At 44.3% G+C, this 17418-nt stretch overlaps 3 protein-coding genes across 6 annotated transcripts; 1 reads left to right on the top strand and 2 right to left on the bottom strand.

The window, feature by feature from the left end:
• Nucleotides 1-65: 65 nt before the first annotated feature.
• On the bottom strand, nucleotides 66-5397 carry riok1 (RIO kinase 1 (yeast)). Of its 3 annotated transcripts, XM_069511430.1 has the most exons (18): nucleotides 5258-5397; nucleotides 4912-5130; nucleotides 4324-4498; nucleotides 4146-4236; nucleotides 3973-4042; nucleotides 3850-3892; nucleotides 3570-3662; nucleotides 3164-3276; nucleotides 2784-2864; nucleotides 2471-2557; nucleotides 2240-2377; nucleotides 1526-1629; nucleotides 1315-1421; nucleotides 1173-1238; nucleotides 840-953; nucleotides 714-767; nucleotides 525-647; nucleotides 66-456 (listed from the first exon to the last, which is right to left on the bottom strand). In XM_069511430.1, the coding sequence occupies exons 2-18, from the start codon at nucleotides 4962-4964 to the stop codon at nucleotides 346-348; spliced, it is 1623 nt and encodes a 540-aa protein (XP_069367531.1). In that variant the 5' UTR covers nucleotides 4965-5130; nucleotides 5258-5397; the 3' UTR covers nucleotides 66-345. The 3 variants fall into 3 exon arrangements, with proteins under 3 accessions (XP_069367531.1, XP_019966661.2, XP_019966662.2); XM_020111102.2 differs by lacking the exon at nucleotides 5258-5397 and having other exon boundaries at nucleotides 4912-5194; XM_020111103.2 differs by lacking the exon at nucleotides 5258-5397 and having other exon boundaries at nucleotides 66-450; nucleotides 4912-5194.
• rpp40 (ribonuclease P/MRP 40 subunit) lies at nucleotides 5344-9538 on the top strand. Of its 2 annotated transcripts, XM_020111104.2 has the most exons (8): nucleotides 5344-5476; nucleotides 5990-6134; nucleotides 6829-6897; nucleotides 7014-7109; nucleotides 7930-8052; nucleotides 8129-8309; nucleotides 8388-8522; nucleotides 8736-9538. In XM_020111104.2, exons 1-8 carry the CDS (start codon nucleotides 5360-5362, stop codon nucleotides 8932-8934), a joined length of 1065 nt encoding a protein of 354 aa, XP_019966663.2. In that variant the 5' UTR covers nucleotides 5344-5359; the 3' UTR covers nucleotides 8935-9538. The 2 variants fall into 2 exon arrangements, with proteins under 2 accessions (XP_019966663.2, XP_069367564.1); XM_069511463.1 differs by lacking the exons at nucleotides 6829-6897; nucleotides 7014-7109.
• cdyl (chromodomain protein, Y-like) lies at nucleotides 9539-17261 on the bottom strand. Its single transcript, XM_069511428.1, has 7 exons — nucleotides 17033-17261; nucleotides 13603-14329; nucleotides 13136-13389; nucleotides 12744-12916; nucleotides 12452-12662; nucleotides 11552-11695; nucleotides 9539-10792 (listed from the first exon to the last, which is right to left on the bottom strand). Exons 1-7 carry the CDS (start codon nucleotides 17069-17071, stop codon nucleotides 10634-10636), a joined length of 1707 nt encoding a protein of 568 aa, XP_069367529.1. The 5' UTR covers nucleotides 17072-17261; the 3' UTR covers nucleotides 9539-10633.
• Nucleotides 17262-17418: the final 157 nt, after the last annotated feature.

Here is a 17418-nt window from a genome sequence, read left to right as displayed (position 1 = left end):
TCGACTCGACACTGTTAAATGACGTGACATAAAAACTGTTTCTGATAAAAGAGTCAGAATCAGAATCAGAAGAACAAGACGTTTTATTTCATGTTTGCGTTGCAGATTCTGTCTGTGACCTTCGACCTCGAGTCAGTCAGATTCGTGAACACAGCTGCTGCGGTTCTGCCCCCACACTGGCCACGCCTTCGTAATGTTTGTTATTAACCAATCAGAGCCGCAGCTTCTTCCAGAGCTTTCAGCCACATCTGTGTTGAGTAAGTGGACATTGAGCTGAGACAGATTTGAGCTGTTAGTGTGGTGTTCATGTTTACTGGGATCCTTGTCGTGGCGACACACAAGAAGTCATCTGCCCTTCTTCATCTTGGCGACCTTCTCCTTCCTCTTCTTCACGTGTTTTGGGACCTTGTTCTTTCTTTTTTCTCTCTGAGCTTCTTTCACCTGCTTCTTCTTCTCCTGAAATGAACTCCCTATTAGTTTTCATTTCAAAGATTCAAAGCCTCAAAGATGCAAGACTCAAACACCTTTTTGTCCATCGGAGTTTTCTCATTCTGCTCCTGGTCAGCTGTCTCCTCTTCCTCTTCCTCCTCCGAGGAGGAGGAAGAAGAGGACGATGAATGCTTGTCGTCCTCCAGGAGAGCAGGAATCTGAGGAGACGTGAAACACAGTCAGGCTAAGCTAAGCTAAGCTAATACTAGTGTAAGGTGACGTACCGTCTGAACTCCTGACAGATCTTTCTTCAGTCCGGTGAGAGTCTGATACAAGATCTGAAGAGAAAAAGGTCTTCATCACCACCATCGTCATCATGTCAACATTTTCTTCAAAGAAACTTGACTCACATTGTCGTGACGGCTGACAACCGACTCTTCCTCCGTCGCCCTCATCAGGTCGACATCTCGCTCGTAGTGACTCACTTCTGTCAGCGTGCGGGGGATGTAGGTCTTCTTAAACACCTGAGAGGGAGGAGTGGGTCAAAGGTCACAAACAGGTGGTTATTACTGTAACAACCTGTGGTGGGAGGGCAGATAAGATCACCGCCACATTTCAACAACGACAAACTTCACATGTTAGTGTGGGAGGAGCTTATTATGAAACTGCGGCTGACACATGAGATTACAGCGGCCACCACGGTTGAGCTGATGAATGAAAAACGTTCTAAAACAACATGTGACCTCTTCGTCCACTCGATCCTGATCTGATCGCTGTTCCGACGTGCGTTCAGCTGCAATCACCATCGCCTAGACAAAACAGACACAACAATAAACCAACAAGCAGATTCTTTCTGAGAATGTTTTGTGCTGGATGGTATCAGACCTTTTCCAGGTATTGATCGATGTTGTGACAGGTGATGGACGGGTCGGTGATGAAGTCAAACAGCTCTCTGACTGTCATCACCGCCACACCGTGCTTCACAAAGAACTCTGGGAAACAGAAGCAGACAGTCAGTTTCCTTCAGTGCGACGTCACTGACGACGACACAAATCATTTCATCTTTTGAACGAGGAGTGAAAACAGTAACTATCACCGTTCACGTTGCAGCAGTCCTTCCTAAGGAACTCCAGAGCATGAGGGTGATCGTGTTCTACCGACTGTGACACGTCGATGATGTAAGCGTCTCCGTTGTGATACCTGCGTTCAGGTGACAAGAAAAAAACAATCTGTAGTTTGTATTCAAAGAGCAGTTTCACATTCAGTCCAACGCTGCCTGTTGATCAATAAATCTCTACTGCGCATGTTGGACCATGAGGGAGGCAAGAGTTCCCGGGGGGACCAACGCGCCCTTGGAAGATCATGCAAACGTCCATGTGGAGATTCCCAGGCTGGATTCAAGCCCCTGACCTGACACTGTCTCCACAGCCCCCTTCATTTCCTTTTGTTCCCCTGTATTACTTGTTCTTTCTCCATCACCCCAACCGGTCCAGCCAGAGGTCGTCCACACCGAGCCCGGTTCTGCCGGAGGTTTCTTCCACTTGGAAGTTTTTCTTCCACTTGGGAGTTTTTCCTCCCCGCTGTTGCTCATGCTTGCTCGGTGGGGAACAAGTTGGATTTTTTGTTTCTTAAGATCTTGGACTTTTGTGCAGCACCATGAGACAGCTGTTTGTTGTGATACCGTGCTATATAAATACATTTGATTGATTGATTGACTGTAAAGATCCTAATTCTACAGAAATTTCACAGGAATTTTTATTTTGAAGAGGCGTCTGTGGTGGGTGTGTCCTGCTGGTGGGCGTGGCCTTACAGCATGTTGAACTCGCTGAGGTCGGCGTGGACGAGACGAGCTTCTTGAAACATTTTCCTCATGTTCTGTAGAACCTGCAGGTAGAGCTCACGAGCCTTCGACTCCGACAACGATGCATTCTTCAGCAGAGGAGCCGGCCTGATCAACACAGGATCAGTACACAATCAGTACACAACATAACAGTCATATTAGTCTGTTTGCATCACTGATCAATAACTGATTGGTTCTTACATGTCGTCTTTTCCAATGAAGCTCATCAGCAGAACGTGACTTCTGAGCAGCAGAGGTTCTGGACTCGGGATTCCTGCCGTCTGTAGCCTGGAACACAAGCACTGTTGGCTTTTTACTGAGTACCGATAATTAAATCCGGTTCTACTGGGTACCAATTATTAAAATAGCTGCAATTAGATCAATTTCTACAGGGTTCTAACAATTACACCAGGTTTAACTGGCCTCTAAACTCTGACATTTGGTTCTAATTGGTTCTTAAGTAAATTCTACCTGTGTGTTAATGTGGTTTCTAATGTGTTCTACAGGTTCTGACCTGATGAGGTTCCTCATCTCCTTCTCTGCCCAGGTTCTCACCATCTTCCTGGGGTTCCCTTTGCAGTAACCGTGACGGAACCTGGAAGCAACAGAAGAATTTAGAACCCTGTTACTGAACACAAAAAAGAGTGTAGTTGAAGAACTGCGTGTCTCATAAACTCTTGAGCAAATCAAACAACTACAAAGTCAACTTCAAAGGACTGAATGTCCCATAGGAAATTTTAAATGTTTACTTTACTCTTGAAATAACAAAGTGTCACAGTTTGTGTTGTGATACTCGTATTTACATTTACACAAACATTCGGACAGACCTGCTATATAGTGATTAAAGAGTGAGTCAAACAGCCTGAACCGTTCTTCTTCTGTGGTGGGACTCACCTGAACTCTCCACTGACGTATTTGTCTCGGTCTTTGAACAGCAAGATGGACGTCTTGTAGATCTTGATGGCGCGGCGTTCTCCGGCCGAAGTGCTGGCGTGATAAACGTTCGCCTGAAATCAAATAACCTGTTTGTGACTTCCTGTTCCTGACATTTAACTTATCACCTGATGAGCGACTAGCTGAAAAGACCACAGCCATCATATTTAGGGCTAACATTAGGAGGCCAAGCTAACTAGGTTCAAATGTCTGAAGCTGAAATGTGATCTATAATAAATAATAATGATGACAAAGAAATGGAGAAAAAGTGAAATGTCACATTAACAGTATTCAGAAAGTAAACATTTGAAATGTGGAATGATGATTTTTCAAGATTAGATCAATGACTTGACGAGTGACCTCTGACCTCCTTCCCGGTGCTGATGCAGCCGTTGATTTCACAGATTGCTCCACGACTCAACATCTTAAACAGAATCATTCGAGTCCGAGGATCTAAAACCTGAAGGAAAAGAAGAGACGATCAATAAACATTGATTATCTGCTGGTTATTGATCCTTCGGGTCAGAATGTTTATGTTCAGTCCTCCTGATTTAATCATGGTTTTAAGTGGATTTCAAAATAAAACAAATGAAATATATTTACATTTCTTGTAAAGCCTTTTCTAAATAAAAGCGTCTGCATTTCACCTGTTCGACTGTGGCTCGATCTGATTTGTCCTTCACTCTGTACCTGTGGAGAGCAGCCAATCAGATAGTGAGTCAAAGTCACATGACGTGATGAAATCAATATTCAGATATAACCCCACGTACGTGTCAGCATCTTTCTGTTTCTGCATCATCGTCACTTTATTGATCACAGAGTCTGCGTAGTTCAGTTTATCTGAAACGGTCACAAAAAGATCAGAACAAACTCCCGGTCGATATTTATTGATTTTCAGCGAACAAACTCTGACCAGTACGGTCAATCAGTGAAAACAAATCACCCAGGTTGATCTTGTGTTCGTATTTCCTTAGAGCTTTATCAGAAGGCGTTGACGATGGCAGCGTCTTATTGGACGGATTCTGTCTATTGGACTGAAAATCCAAAAAAACGAGAGTCAGAACAAACAGCTGATCAATCATCAATCAGTATCATTGATCTCATTGATCAGGTGATCAGACCTGAGAGTTGAGAGTCATCCTGTTGTATCTCTTGGTCAGATTTCCTCCTGCTGAATGCCATGCCCACTCTTCATCATCATCGTAGTCCTCCTCCTCCTCCTCCTCCTCTTGATGTGGCGGCTGCAGAGTGACATCACTGACCTCATGCCGTACAGTAGACACCTCTGATTGGTCGCTGCAAACCAGAGGAACAAAACCTAATGTGGCTGCCAGGTGATGTCACAGTCTGACCTCTGACCTGAGACCCGATCACAGAACTGGGCCCTGTACTACAACGTGAGTTAAACATACCCAGGATATCTTTCAGTTATCCAGCTGAACTTAACCTAACAATAGCAATCAGGCTAAGTGGTCACATGAAGCCAAGTTACCATGGTGATTTACCCCGATAAGAAGTGAACGAGCTTCGTAGGATTGAAAACTCTGAATTAAACCTGAAGTTACTCTGATAACCACAAATCACGTCAGACTGAAAGTGAACAACTTTAAACTCTCAGTTTAGAGTCCAGACATTAATCAATCGATCGACTTGTCAATCAAACACTAGTTTTATTTCGTTTCTGGAACAGAACAAACACGTGATCTCACCTGTTCTCCACGGCGTCATCAAACTGTCCAGGTACACACCCGACCACCGACATGACGTCACACTGCACTGGTAAGACCACAACCACGAACTGATTCGGGTCCGAGTTGATCCCAAAGTCAGAGAAGCGTGTTCGCCACTTCACTTCCGGGTTTGAACATGTGACTACGGTGAGTAAAGTGGGTGGAACTTCCGGTGCGGAATCTCTCAGTTAAACTACACTATATAGAAAATAAATAAAGTTCAGTTGTTTCCTTTGCTGTTGTTTTTTTTATTCTATAAATCATCGTTTAAACGGAAATTTTAAAACTGAATGTTCGTTTATTTTAGCCTAAAAACAGTCAGGACCTTTTAACTTGAAAAGCCCTCGAGGAAGTGTCGTGTAGCCGTTGTTGTTGTTTAGTGGAAGCTAACTAGCCATTAGCTCTTGTGTCGGTTGCTCGGGGGAAGATGTCTGTGGATGTGTCTCACGCTCCGCGGTCTGTGCTGGTCTGTGATCGATCCTCTTTCCTGGATGGGAAGAACCGGATCAGTTCTCAGCTGCAGCAGCTGCACTTCAACTACAAGGTTAGCACGTTAGCAGCGACAGCTTCGTTAACTAGTGCTAACTAACATTAACTAACGTCAGTGTGAGTTAGCAGCGTAAACACGTGGTGGTAGGAATTTCAAAATAAAAGTCGGCTTAGTCACATTTGTGTTCATGAAAAGCTGCGAGGAACGTTACTTCTTTCAAAGTTCTTTTAAACCTTTAACCATTAGAGCCACAGTAGTTCTACTGCTTCGAACAAATACCAGTACTACCCCCCCCCCCTCAGTAAACCTAAACCACCAGCCTAAAAAACTCAGTAGGTCGACATCAGAGAAAATGAAAAGAACAAAGAACATTCAACAAGTATGTGATGTCAATGAGTAATTGTGTTAAATGAACGTAATTACAATCTTGACCAAAACCAAGAGTGATCATGATTTTTGCCAAAGTCGAGCAGGTCTAGGAAGAACTTCCTTAAAGTTCTAGTTCAGAAAAGTGATGTAAACATAAATGTGCTGCTGCAGGTTCTAAAGTGACTTGTTTTACGGCAGGTGTCCATGCTGCTGCCTGAGTGTAGCTCCGCCCCCTCTCACCTGGACTCTGTTTTGAAAAGCTTCAACAGTTTCTACCTGATCAGGAACATGCCCATATGTGAACTGCTGGATAAACACTTCCTGGAGACCTCCGTGTACCACGGTAACTCCTCACACACATGAACACCAGGAAGCATTAAAACTTCCTTATTCTGTCCAACTGCAACTCTTGCTAGGTGACAGCGGTAAGGTTGGACAAGCAGGTGACTCTGAGCATAGAAATCCTTTGAGACCAGAACATCTCAATTTGTTTCAGCGTAGGTGGTCTACGAAGGAGGGGACCCTTGAACACGTGTAATTCAAGATGGACGATATGACAGCTCCAAAAAATAAAAATCATTTTGATCGCCACCTGGTGGTTGGCTGAAGTATAGGTCATAACCCCTCCTCCATGTTAGCAGATGGGACATGGAAGTTTACAAGTCAAAGTAGACGTTAAAATAAATGTTTGTCAAAGATGTTTCTGTCATTTCAGGTCATTCTTATCTATCTAATTTTTGTTCATCAGAGAGATATGTTTTTCGGATCAGTTTGGTTTAATTAGTTATTTATGATATAAAAACAGGAGGAGACGTCATGATTGACAGCTGACACTGACTCAGGATTGGTCAACTGTGTGTATGGGCGGGACTTTGGTACCACGGCTACACCCCACGATCACTACTGCTCAGACTCTGACTGTAAATTACATCATCACCACAAAATGGCAGCGTAGTGTCAGGAGATGTCTTTGCCATCAATGGTTCTCACATGTTCAGACTTGACAAACGTGACATGTTTCTGTATTTCGGATTCAGGAAGTGTGTCCGGTCTCTCGCACAGAACCAGGATCGATGAAGATAACTGTGTTGCTCTGATGCCGAATGGTGAAAACTTTAATGATCTTCCTCTGACATCATTCTCACAACATATCGTACATTTGATCTATATGAGTTTTAAATTTATACAGACACATTGTTACTGTGTGTGTGTGTGTGTGCAGGTCGACTGTTTCTCTCGCTGGACAAACATTCCTTCCAGGTGTTGGGAGTTGAGGGGAAACCATCGAAGTTCAACCACAGAACAAAGAACAGATTTGGTCTGTTCATGTCACAGAACTTTATAATCATATTAATAATAATGACAATAATAGAATATTAATGAATGAAAATAATTTAAATTCGAGAGGCCTCCTCACTATTCACATGTGCAACATGTTCAGGATTGAACACCTAAAACAAGGTGAAGATAATGTGTTCAAGTATCTTGGCTCATGTTGGATCCAAAATTTAACTTGCAAAAATTGAAACAAATTTTTTTGAACAGTTAATGCTGCTTGGACTTTCTTTTACATTCTATGATTCTCTCAGACATTGAGTCTTGTTTTACTAACTGTTCATGTACATTCAACCAATAGTCACTTTCCAAGAAAGCCATTCAAAATCGACCTTTATGTCATTGTATCATTCTCGCAAAGGATAATCTAGAGGTCTGAGAATTAAAAAAAATTCAATGCTTGTTTTATATACAAGGTTTGGCCCACCTCCTCAAATGAATTATTATTGGCTCCAGGGCACCACTAGAGAGGACTGTGAGGTGACCTACACATCTCACACCAGAACTGTGATTAGATACAGGACATGTTTTCACCTCTTCAACTCATGTCATGGTTATATTTGTTACCTGCCTCAGGACTACAGCTGTAAATTAGCGTTCATGCTAGAATCTGGCATGTTTACATGTCGTGTTTTTAAACTGATGTTCATTAACATGCTCTGTCCCTATCAAATAAATACAATATAAAAATAATAATATGGGTATAATATAAATCATATAAATCTCTACTTGAAGAACTTCAACTCTGATGTCAGAAAAACTGAATGTGTGTGTGTGTGTGTGTGTGTGTGTGTGTGAGACAGTTGTATCCGTGGATCTGACTGACAGCAGCATGGCTCCTGGTGGGCGGGGCTATGTCAGACTCCTCACAGGTCTGAGGTCACGACTTCCCCTGAGGAGCGACTTCCTGCTGTCACATCATCCAGGTGAGTTACATCATCACACGTTTCAACATGTTACCAATGTTATTTTACCCATAACCCACAGCTGTCTGTTCTGCAGAGGGTGGAGCCTCTCTGCAGCCCCTTCTGTCGCGTTATGATTGGTCGGAGCACAGACCTGAGATCAGCAGTCAGGTCTTGAAACACCTGTCCTGTCCCGCCCTGCTGTCCTCTGACCTGCAGCCAGATGATGCTCACAGTTGCCTGGAGTGGCTGGGAGCCGTGGACGCCGACATCAGCTGGTGACGACTGGTCTCTTTGAACCTTCTCTGTGAACACCTGTCAGACAGGAAACCGTGAACTAGTCTTCTGTGTTTCAGTGAGAACTCGTCCAGCAGCTTCCTGTCCTCAATGGTCTGTCCGGAGCCGAAGACAACACTGAGTCGAGCTCTGAGGGTCTCCATCTGTGGACTGCTGCTTCCTCAGGATGTCCAGCGGCTCGTCCAGGAGCTCAGGTGAAACTTTTTTACTGGTTGTCGTAACAACCTCTAAGTCCTGACTTGGATAACTTAAGAACCGTGGATCTGTTATTACGGGCATCTGACATCAAGACGTAATGTTTGTTTGACTGCAGTTTGTCTCAGTGGTGGCATCTGGTTTTTCCAGACTTCTGGTTTCTTGAAAAAACATCTGTTTATCTTTGTGTCATTTCCTCACCTGTCCTGCAGGTGTCACCTGCAGCAGCCTCGACTGGCACCCTGGGCGTCTCTGACGGTTCACGGTTTCGTTGACAGTCCTGTATCTTGGGGGGATGGTGAGCACGGAGTCCTGACAGGAGGAGAGAACTTCTACAACCTGCTGATGTTCCACGACCACACCTACCATCTTCACCTGGCTACAGGGGCACATGACACCTGTCCACCATGATGATGTCATCAGCGAGCGCCTGCCTTGATCTTTGAGCTGTTTTTGTTTAACTTTAATCAGGTTTCGTTGTAGAAACTTGTTTCCCGTCAAATGTCTCAAACTAAATAACTGATTAAAATAAAATCATTTAGACAAAATGAAATAAAATCTGAGTTTTAAAAAGAGGATCAGATTTTTGAATGTTTTTGAAACTGAACTTTGGTTAAAATTTTAAAAAAATTATAAACCGCAGCTCTGCTCTGATTTTTATTTACATGTTTATGAAGTTGTCTTTTAGATTGAGAAAAAAAAATTTACTGATTGATTTTAGACGTTCTCTGATATTTATTATTCATGTTAATAACTGGCAAATAGAATGAGAGTTAATCTGTGAGCTAATGATCAATTAGTAAAATCAAGTTTTCTTCTTCATGACTCATCAGGTGATAATTATCTTAACACTTAATCACCAGATAATTTGTCTCAAATTATTTTGTCGTAAATATAAAAATGTGTCAGTAAATTTATTTTCAGTATTTTTTCTGCAGCAATGAGAATCAGCTGATCATTATTTACTTATGTTCCATCATTTGATCCTTTCAAAATAAAACATTGTGTCCATCAATTCAGACTGAACAGTTTTTTATTTCACTGCTTCAGCTGTGTTTGTATAAAAGTTTGTCCAATGAGTTAAAAAATTCCTTGTCATTGTTTGTACGGCTTGTATTTGTGATGTCAGCACAAATTGAACCTGGTTCACAAAGAATTTAAAGGACCAGTTCAACATTTAAGGAAATCTTCTGCTAAGCTCTGTTGCCAGGTGGATAGAGCAGTGAGGGTTTTTTTTAGCTTAACATGTTATGACTGTTTTCTGTGTGTAGATTCATACCTTTTATGCTAAAACAGCTGTTTCCCCGTTTCCAATTTTAATAATAAACTGTTGAACTGCTCCTTTAAAGTTATTTGTTTAAACTAAGTCATAAACTTGTGACTGAATCGATCACACGACTGTCAGGCCACGCCCACACACTGCATCAACTCAGGTTTGTTTTGACCCATGACTCAGCACTGTTACTGTGTGACAGTGAGCAGGAGTTGAACCTGTAGTGTCCTGTTGGGAGCGCTGCAGAGGAAAGTGAGGTCGAATGTCTGCGTTCATTTCTTGCTCCTGCACGGAGGGAGCACTAGGAGAATGGCGGAGGCCCTCAACTATCCTGTTCTCTGTTGTAGTTCAGTTTCATATCTGATTGAACAGACTTAGCCTAGCTTAGCATTAAGACTGGAAGCAGAGAGTCGTTAAAAAATCAAATGTAGAAATCAGCTGCTTTTGTCAGAATGTCATAGAAACACAGATTTGTATATCACCAGAAAAGAGGTGGAGTCTCCTAATGTTTTCACTTATGTCCAGTTCACAATGTTTTAATTTGTTAAATACTCCCTAACAAACCCAGAGGGTTTAAAACATTAGCACAAACACTATCTTGGGTTTTGGATGCAGAGCGAGGCTAACAGTTTTTCCCTGCTTCCAGTATTTTTGCTAAGCTAGGCTAACAGTTTCCCCTTGCTCACAGTCTTTGTGCTAAGCTAGGCAAAAAATGTTCTGCTGAAACCATAACTTAAAGTTGAACAATAAACAAAAATAAACATTCAGCCTTTCCCACTGATTCACTGTTGCCAGCTCAGAAGTGATGAGTCACAGGTCCAGGTTCTGGTGGAGGTTCTAGCAGAGCTCGGTTCTCCGCTGCAGGAACTGCAAGATGGAGTCTGTTCCCTGTGGTGAGCCCCACACTCTCTTCAGGGCTTCACACTCACGCTCGTTTGCTTGCTCCAGAGCACTGCGGCTGGTGTTCCTCATCAAGGCTTTGGACTCCCGCAGAACCTGCAGAACAGGAACCAGCAGAGACACAGCGTGAAGAACAGGAGTGTGTGTCTGTACTAGTGTCTGTGTGTGTGTACTAGTGTCTGTGTGTGTGTACCAGTGTCCGTGTGTGTGTACCAGTGTCCGTGTGTGTGTACCAGTGTCCGTGTGTGTGTACCAGTGTCCGTGTGTGATAGTGTCTGTATATTAGTGTCCGTGTGTGATAGTGTCCGTGTGTGATAGTGTCCATGTATTAGTGTCTTTGTGTGTATTAGTGTCTGTGTTTGAGTATTAGAGTCTGTGTGTGTGTGTGTGTGTGTGTGTGTGTATTAGTGTCCGTGTGTGATAGTGTCCATGTATTAGTGTCTGTGTGTGTATTAGTGTCTGTGTGTGTATTAGTGTCTGTGTTTGAGTATTAGTGTCTGTGTGTGTGTGTGTATTAGTGTCCGTGTGTGATAGTGTCCGTGTATTAGTGTCTGTGTGTGTATTAGTGTCTGTGTTTGAGTATTAGTGTCTGTGTTTGAGTATTAGTGTCTGTGTGTGTATTAGTGTCTGTGTTTGAGTATTAGTGTCTGTGTTTGAGTATTAGTGTCTGTGTGTGTATTAGTGTCTGTGTGTGTATTAGTGTCTGTGTGTGTATTAGTGTCTGTGTTTGAGTATTAGTGTCTGTGTGTGTATTAGTGTCCGTGTGTGTGTATTAGTGTCCGTGTGTGTGTATTAGTGTCCGTGTATTAGTGTCTGTGTTTGAGTATTAGTGTCCGTGTGTGTGTATTGACTGACCAGTGAGTTGACTGTCACCAGTTCTTTGATCCTCAGCATCACTTCCTGTGTGAAGGTTCCCGGCCACAGAACCTGAGACACCAAACCTTTACAACACGCCTCCTGAGCCGTCAACTTCCTGCCACTCAGCAACAGCTCGTTAGCCTGGAACACAATGGAACATTTAGCAAAACACGACATTTAACAGAATGTTTAACTAAACAAAGAACGTTTAACTAAACACAGAACATTTAACTAAACAAAGAACGTTTAACTAAACACAGAACATTTAACTAAACAAAGAACGTTTAACTAAACAAAGAACGTTTAACTAAACAAAGAACGTTTAACTTAACACAGAACGTTTAACTAAACACAGAACGTTTAACTAAACAAAGAACGTTTAACTAAACACAGAACATTTAACTAAACACAGAACGTTTAACTAAACAAAGAACGTTTAACTAAACAAAGAACGTTTAACTAAACAAAGAACGTTTAACTTAACACAGAACGTTTAACTAAACACAGAACATTTATCTTAACACAGAACGTTTAACTAAACACAGAACGTTTATATTAACACAGAATGTTTAACTAAACACAGAACGTTTATCTTAACACAGAACGTTTAACTAAACACAGAACATTTATCTTAACACAGAATGTTTAAACACAGAACATTTAAACACAGAACATTTAACTAAACACAGAACGTTTAAACGCAGAATGTTTAAACACAGAACGTTTAACTAAACACAGAACGTTTAAACAGAACGTTTAAACACAGAACGTTTAAACACAGAACGTTTTACTAAACAGAACATTGAACCCTGAACGTGAGGATAAATGAAGCAGTAGGGTGAGTGATGGTAAACGAAGCGAGAAGGTGAGTGAATGGAAATGAAGAGGAAGACTGACCGAGGCGAGACCCATGATGCGGGGGAAGGTGAACGATGAGCAGGCATCAGGCGTCTGGCCATAGGATGTGTACGGTGTCTGGAACCAGGCTTTTTCATTGGCCCACACCACATCACAAAGTGGCAGGATGGCGGCACCAAGGCCCAACGCTGGCCCGTTCACTGCCGCTACAATCGGCTTTCTGAATTGGATGAAGGTGTTGACAAAAGTCCTGGTGTGGAGGAAACAAGGGTCAGAGATCTACACCTCTATCCGATGTCAGGGTTACCATTGTGACTTCAGTGAGCATCACCTGATGATTTCAGCCATTTTGATGCTCTCCTTCTTCCGGTCGTCCGTCAATCGCCTGATGAAATACAGAAAATCTAGGCCGCAGCAGAAGACACTGCCGACAGCACTAACTAACACCAGCTTACTGTCATCCGATGCCGCAGTTGCCATGGCGCTCTGGATCTCCTTCATCACCTGATGAGGACAATGGGAGACGACATTACTGCTGAGGTCAGTCACCATGACATGTGGAGTTTAACCTGAGCAAGTTTGGACTGGTGATATCAGAACAGAGAGGCATGATCACATGAAAGAGACCTGGGTTAAAAAAATGAAGTAGCAAGATCACAGAAAACAACTTGTAGAGCTCTGTTATTATGGGGTGTGGGTTAATTGATGGGGGCATGATCCCACCTCAGGGTTGAGCGTGTTGTTCTCAGAGCTCTTGGTGGAAAGCAGAATGTGGGTGAAGCCGTCCTGTTTCTTCACCACAATGTCACGGTAACGGTAAGCACTCTCTGTCTGTCGAACACTGAACCTCAGGCGTTTGTCAAAAGCAGAGCGTTCCTCTAGACGACGCTTCCCTGCCACACTGGTTGCCCCAGCAACAGCACTCTGCCCACCTGACATCCCGCTGGCAGTAACAGCCTCTAGTAACGCAACGTTACCTGTAAGAAGAAAAACACAGGCCATTCCAGTGTTTTTTTATTCACACAACCTCTGACCTCATTCATGAACAACAGGTTATTTATATAAATTCATTAAATTTGTTTTGAACGTTTTTTTGTGACCAAGATTAAGATTATGATTTCTGAGACATCCAAACAAGCTGCTGTGATAACCAATCAGACTCATGCAAACTATGTGACCTAGGACCTCACCTGTGCCACTGAGGGAGCGCATGGCAGCAGGTGTGATGGGGACTCGGGGTGGGGGCAGAGGGTTCTGGCTGCGGGGTCTGGTCCCCATGCGGGCCCTCTCTTCTCCGGGCCCAAGCTGGACTCCGGTTGGTTTCTCCAGAAGAGCGACCTCAGGTGGGACCTGGTGAGCCTCTTGAGGTCCAGCCTCAAGACTGTGAGCCGCCTCACTGGGAGACTCCTCCGAGTCCAGACGGCTGTTCATTGGACTCTTCGGAACCAAGATCTTGATGCCAGTCTTGGAGAGATCCATGCTACGGCGGGCTGAGCAGGCTGGAGCTGCCGACATCAGGCCACTGCTGAACCTGTCAACCGGCAGGGGCTGGTGTGAGCCCACAGAGGTCGGACTGGTCAGTCCAATAGGAGGCAGGTGAGCTGGACTCACCTGTTTACAGTCCCCAGTTAAAACCACACTGATGTCACTTCGAGCTGAGGCAGTGATTGGCGGCCTGAAGGGTTGTCTGTGGGCAGATATATAGTGGAGGCTGGGTGAGCTTCGCGTGGAGCGCAGTAACGTGCTGTCTTTCTCCCGCTCTGCATGCTGACGGTTAAACTCATGGACGTAGATCATACAAGTGGATAGGTGACTCTCGGGCTCCCAGGTGTCCTCCTCTGAACCATAACCTCTCCACCTGACCAGGTACTCCAACTTCATCTTCTTGTTCTTCCTCTTATCGATTATCCTCTCCACCTGCAGGAGGCGCCGCAGCACCGTTTATTCAAATCAACCAAAACAGCAGAAGAAAAACAAACATTAAAATAAAATGAGACATTCAGGACTTATGTTACTGAAACTGCATCTTGTTCAGGTGGACCACTGACTAAGTCATGATACCAGCATGACCAGTGATGTCATCGGTGTGTGCAAAAATGTTTAGAAACAATTTATTAGAAAAGAGTTTTTGTGGTTTTGACTCTACAGAGAACACCAAGAACCAGAAATGTGGGTCTCAGCCTTACCCCTCTCTTTTTTCCACCCTGGCCATGCTCCATCAGCAGTCTTATTATTATTATCGGCAAAATCCCAGAAAATATCAAGATATTTGATCGAGTTGCTTCCTCATCTCATCTCCTCTGCGGAGTTTACACTCACATACACAGTGCCCGCCCACAGTCACACACTGACACAGGTGATGTGTGTCAGTGAAAATAGAAAGTGTGAATACAGTTTCCACCAACGCTGTAAAATTATCCTGCTGCTTCAGGATCAGAACAGAAGTGTCAGAGTCTCTTGTGTGTTGTCCTCCACTTTCCTGCTGAACTGAGATCACTTTACACTTTCACATTAAACACCAGCACTCATCACACATTATTAGAACCTGAACAGAACTGAAGTTTACTTTGTGTTTGTTTGATTCTCTGGAGAGTTTTTGAGATGCATTTAAAGACAATGAAAATGTAAAGAGAGAACACACACACCGATGATTGTGAAGGGTCTACCTGAGAATTATAAATAATGCACCAAGTCAAGAGGTTTCACAGTTTACAGCTTTCATTCTCTGAGAATTTCTTTCATATCTAGGCAAATTATTGTACACAGAAATATCCTGAACTAATTTAATATTCCAACAAATCAAATGGAATCGAAACCTGCAAAGAAATTATCAATGCATATAGGAAATGTCAACAAAAACTATATAATGTGTGTAATGTATGTCAAAGAGCACCCGGCCTGTCACCCAGCTAACACCAGTTAACACCAGCTAACAGCAGTTAACACCCAGCTGTCACCCGGCCATCACCCAGCTGTCACCCAGCTAACAGCAGTTAACACCCAGCTAACACCCAGCTAACACCTGGCCATCACCCAGCTGTCACCCAGCTAACAGCAGTTAACACCCAGCCATCACCCAGCTGTCACCCAGCTAACAGCAGTTAACACCCAGCCATCACCCAGCTGTCACCCAGCTAACAGCAGTTAACACCCAGCTGTCACCCAGCTAACACCCGGCCATCACCCAGCTAACACCAGTTAACACCCAGCTGTCACCCAGCTAACACCAGTTAACACCCAGCTGTCACCTAGCCAACACCCAGCTAACACCCGGCCATCACCCAGCTAACACCCGGCCATCACCCAGCTAACACCCAGCTAACACCCAGCTAACACCAGTTAATACCCAGCTGTCACAAGTTAACACCGGGCCATCCCCCAGCTAACACCAGTTAACACCCAGCTAACAGCAGTTAACACCCAGCTGTCACCCAGCTAACACCCGGCCATCACCCAGCTAACACCCGGCCATCACCCAGCTAACACCAGTTAACACCCAGCTGTCCCCCAGCTAACAGCAGTTAACACCCAGCTAACACCAGTTAACACCCAGCTGTCACAAGTTAACACCGGGCCATCCCCCAGCTAACACCGGTTAACACCCAGCTGTCACCCAGCTAACAGCAGTTAACACCCAGCTGTCACCCAGCTAACACCAGTTAACACCCAGCTGTCACCTAGCCAACACCCAGCTAACACCCGGCCATCACCCAGCTAACACCCGGCCATCACCCAGCTAACACCAGTTAACACCCAGCTGTCACCCAGCTAACACCAGTTAATACCCAGCTGTCACAAGTTAACACCGGGCCATCCCCCAGCTAACACCAGTTAACACCCAGCTAACAGCAGTTAACACCCGGCCATCACCCAGCTAACACCCGGCCATCACCCAGCTAACACCAGTTAACACCCAGCTGTCCCCCAGCTAACAGCAGTTAACACCCAGCTAACACCAGTTAACACCCAGCTGTCACAAGTTAACACCGGGCCATCCCCCAGCTAACACCAGTTAACACCCAGCTAACAGCAGTTAACACCCAGCTGTCACCCAGCTAACACCCGGCCATCACCCAGCTAACACCCGGCCATCACCCAGCTAACACCAGTTAACACCCAGCTGTCCCCCAGCTAACAGCAGTTAACACCCAGCTAACACCAGTTAACACCCAGCTGTCACAAGTTAACACCGGGCCATCCCCCAGCTAACACCGGTTAACACCCAGCTAACAGCAGTTAACACCCAGCTGTCACCCAGCTAACACCCGACCATCACCCAGCTAACACCCGGCCATCACCCAGCTAACACCCAGCTGTCCCCCAGCTAACACCGGTTAACACCCAGCTGTCACCGGCTAACACCAGCAAACACCAGCTACCACCCAGCCTGAACCAGCTAACACCGCGGCTACTTCCAGAAGCTAACTGTGGCACTGAGCTAACTCGATCAGTTGTGTTTATCTCCAACAAGAGTCACGTGAACGAGTCAACCAGCTGCTAACTAACTTACTAATCTAACTAACTAACACGTTAGTTACTTCCCTTGAGTTCACCACTTGCACAATAACTCTGAACGCTACCGCTAGCTAAGATTAGCATTAGAGTATTAGCTCGCATCACCTCGTAGAACTCCTCCGTAGCCATGGAGACTGTGCGCATGCACGAGCAGCTTCCAGAAGCTTGTTCAGGTGAGCACGAGCATGAGAGAAAAGGTGCACGTCTATTCCTCCTGACACGAGCTCCGTGTGTGCGCGTCCTCCGGGTCCGAGTTTATCTGTTAGCTGTTAGCTGTTAGCTTATAGCAGCTCCACGACATATCCGGTCAGACTCTCACCTACAAAAGAAAAGCCCCAGACCGCTGCTCAGTAATGTTTTAATTTGCATGAGATTCTTTTCATTATAACCAATGGAATGTTTGTTATTTATTTTTAAAGATTACAATCCAGGTTTTCTTTTTTAAGTTGCTGAAACACTTAAATTATTGAAACATAACAATCCGACACAAA

This window comes from Paralichthys olivaceus, chromosome 16 (genome assembly GCF_024713975.1).
Source record: "Paralichthys olivaceus isolate ysfri-2021 chromosome 16, ASM2471397v2, whole genome shotgun sequence".
NCBI lineage: Eukaryota > Metazoa > Chordata > Actinopteri > Pleuronectiformes > Paralichthyidae > Paralichthys > Paralichthys olivaceus.
Note: the sequence above shows the minus strand (reverse complement) of the source record. Positions and strands in the feature narration are given on the sequence as shown.

What these genes read in the sequence shown, in the direction of transcription:
- riok1 (XM_069511430.1), bottom strand. Translation starts at nt 4,964, where the DNA reads ATGTCGGTGGTCGGGTGTGTACCTGGACAGTTTGATGACGCCGTGGAG. An exon ending in GGATGACTCTCAACTCTCAG is followed by an intron (nt 4,237 to 4,323) that starts GTCTGATCACCT and finishes TTGGATTTTCAG; the next exon opens with TCCAATAGACAGAATCCGTC. An exon ending in AGGATCGAGTGGACGAAGAG is followed by an intron (nt 954 to 1,172) that starts GTCACATGTTGT and finishes CCTCCCTCTCAG; the next exon opens with GTGTTTAAGAAGACCTACAT.
- rpp40 (XM_020111104.2), top strand. Translation starts at nt 5,360, where the DNA reads ATGTCTGTGGATGTGTCTCACGCTCCGCGGTCTGTGCTGGTCTGTGAT. An exon ending in GGAGACCTCCGTGTACCACG is followed by an intron (nt 6,135 to 6,828) that starts GTAACTCCTCAC and finishes TTTCGGATTCAG; the next exon opens with GAAGTGTGTCCGGTCTCTCG. An exon ending in GTGGACGCCGACATCAGCTG is followed by an intron (nt 8,310 to 8,387) that starts GTGACGACTGGT and finishes TCTGTGTTTCAG; the next exon opens with TGAGAACTCGTCCAGCAGCT.
- cdyl (XM_069511428.1), bottom strand. Translation starts at nt 17,071, where the DNA reads ATGCGCACAGTCTCCATGGCTACGGAGGAGTTCTACGAG. An exon ending in ACAACACGCTCAACCCTGAG is followed by an intron (nt 12,917 to 13,135) that starts GTGGGATCATGC and finishes TGTCCTCATCAG; the next exon opens with GTGATGAAGGAGATCCAGAG. An exon ending in AAAATGGCTGAAATCATCAG is followed by an intron (nt 12,663 to 12,743) that starts GTGATGCTCACT and finishes CCTCCACACCAG; the next exon opens with GACTTTTGTCAACACCTTCA.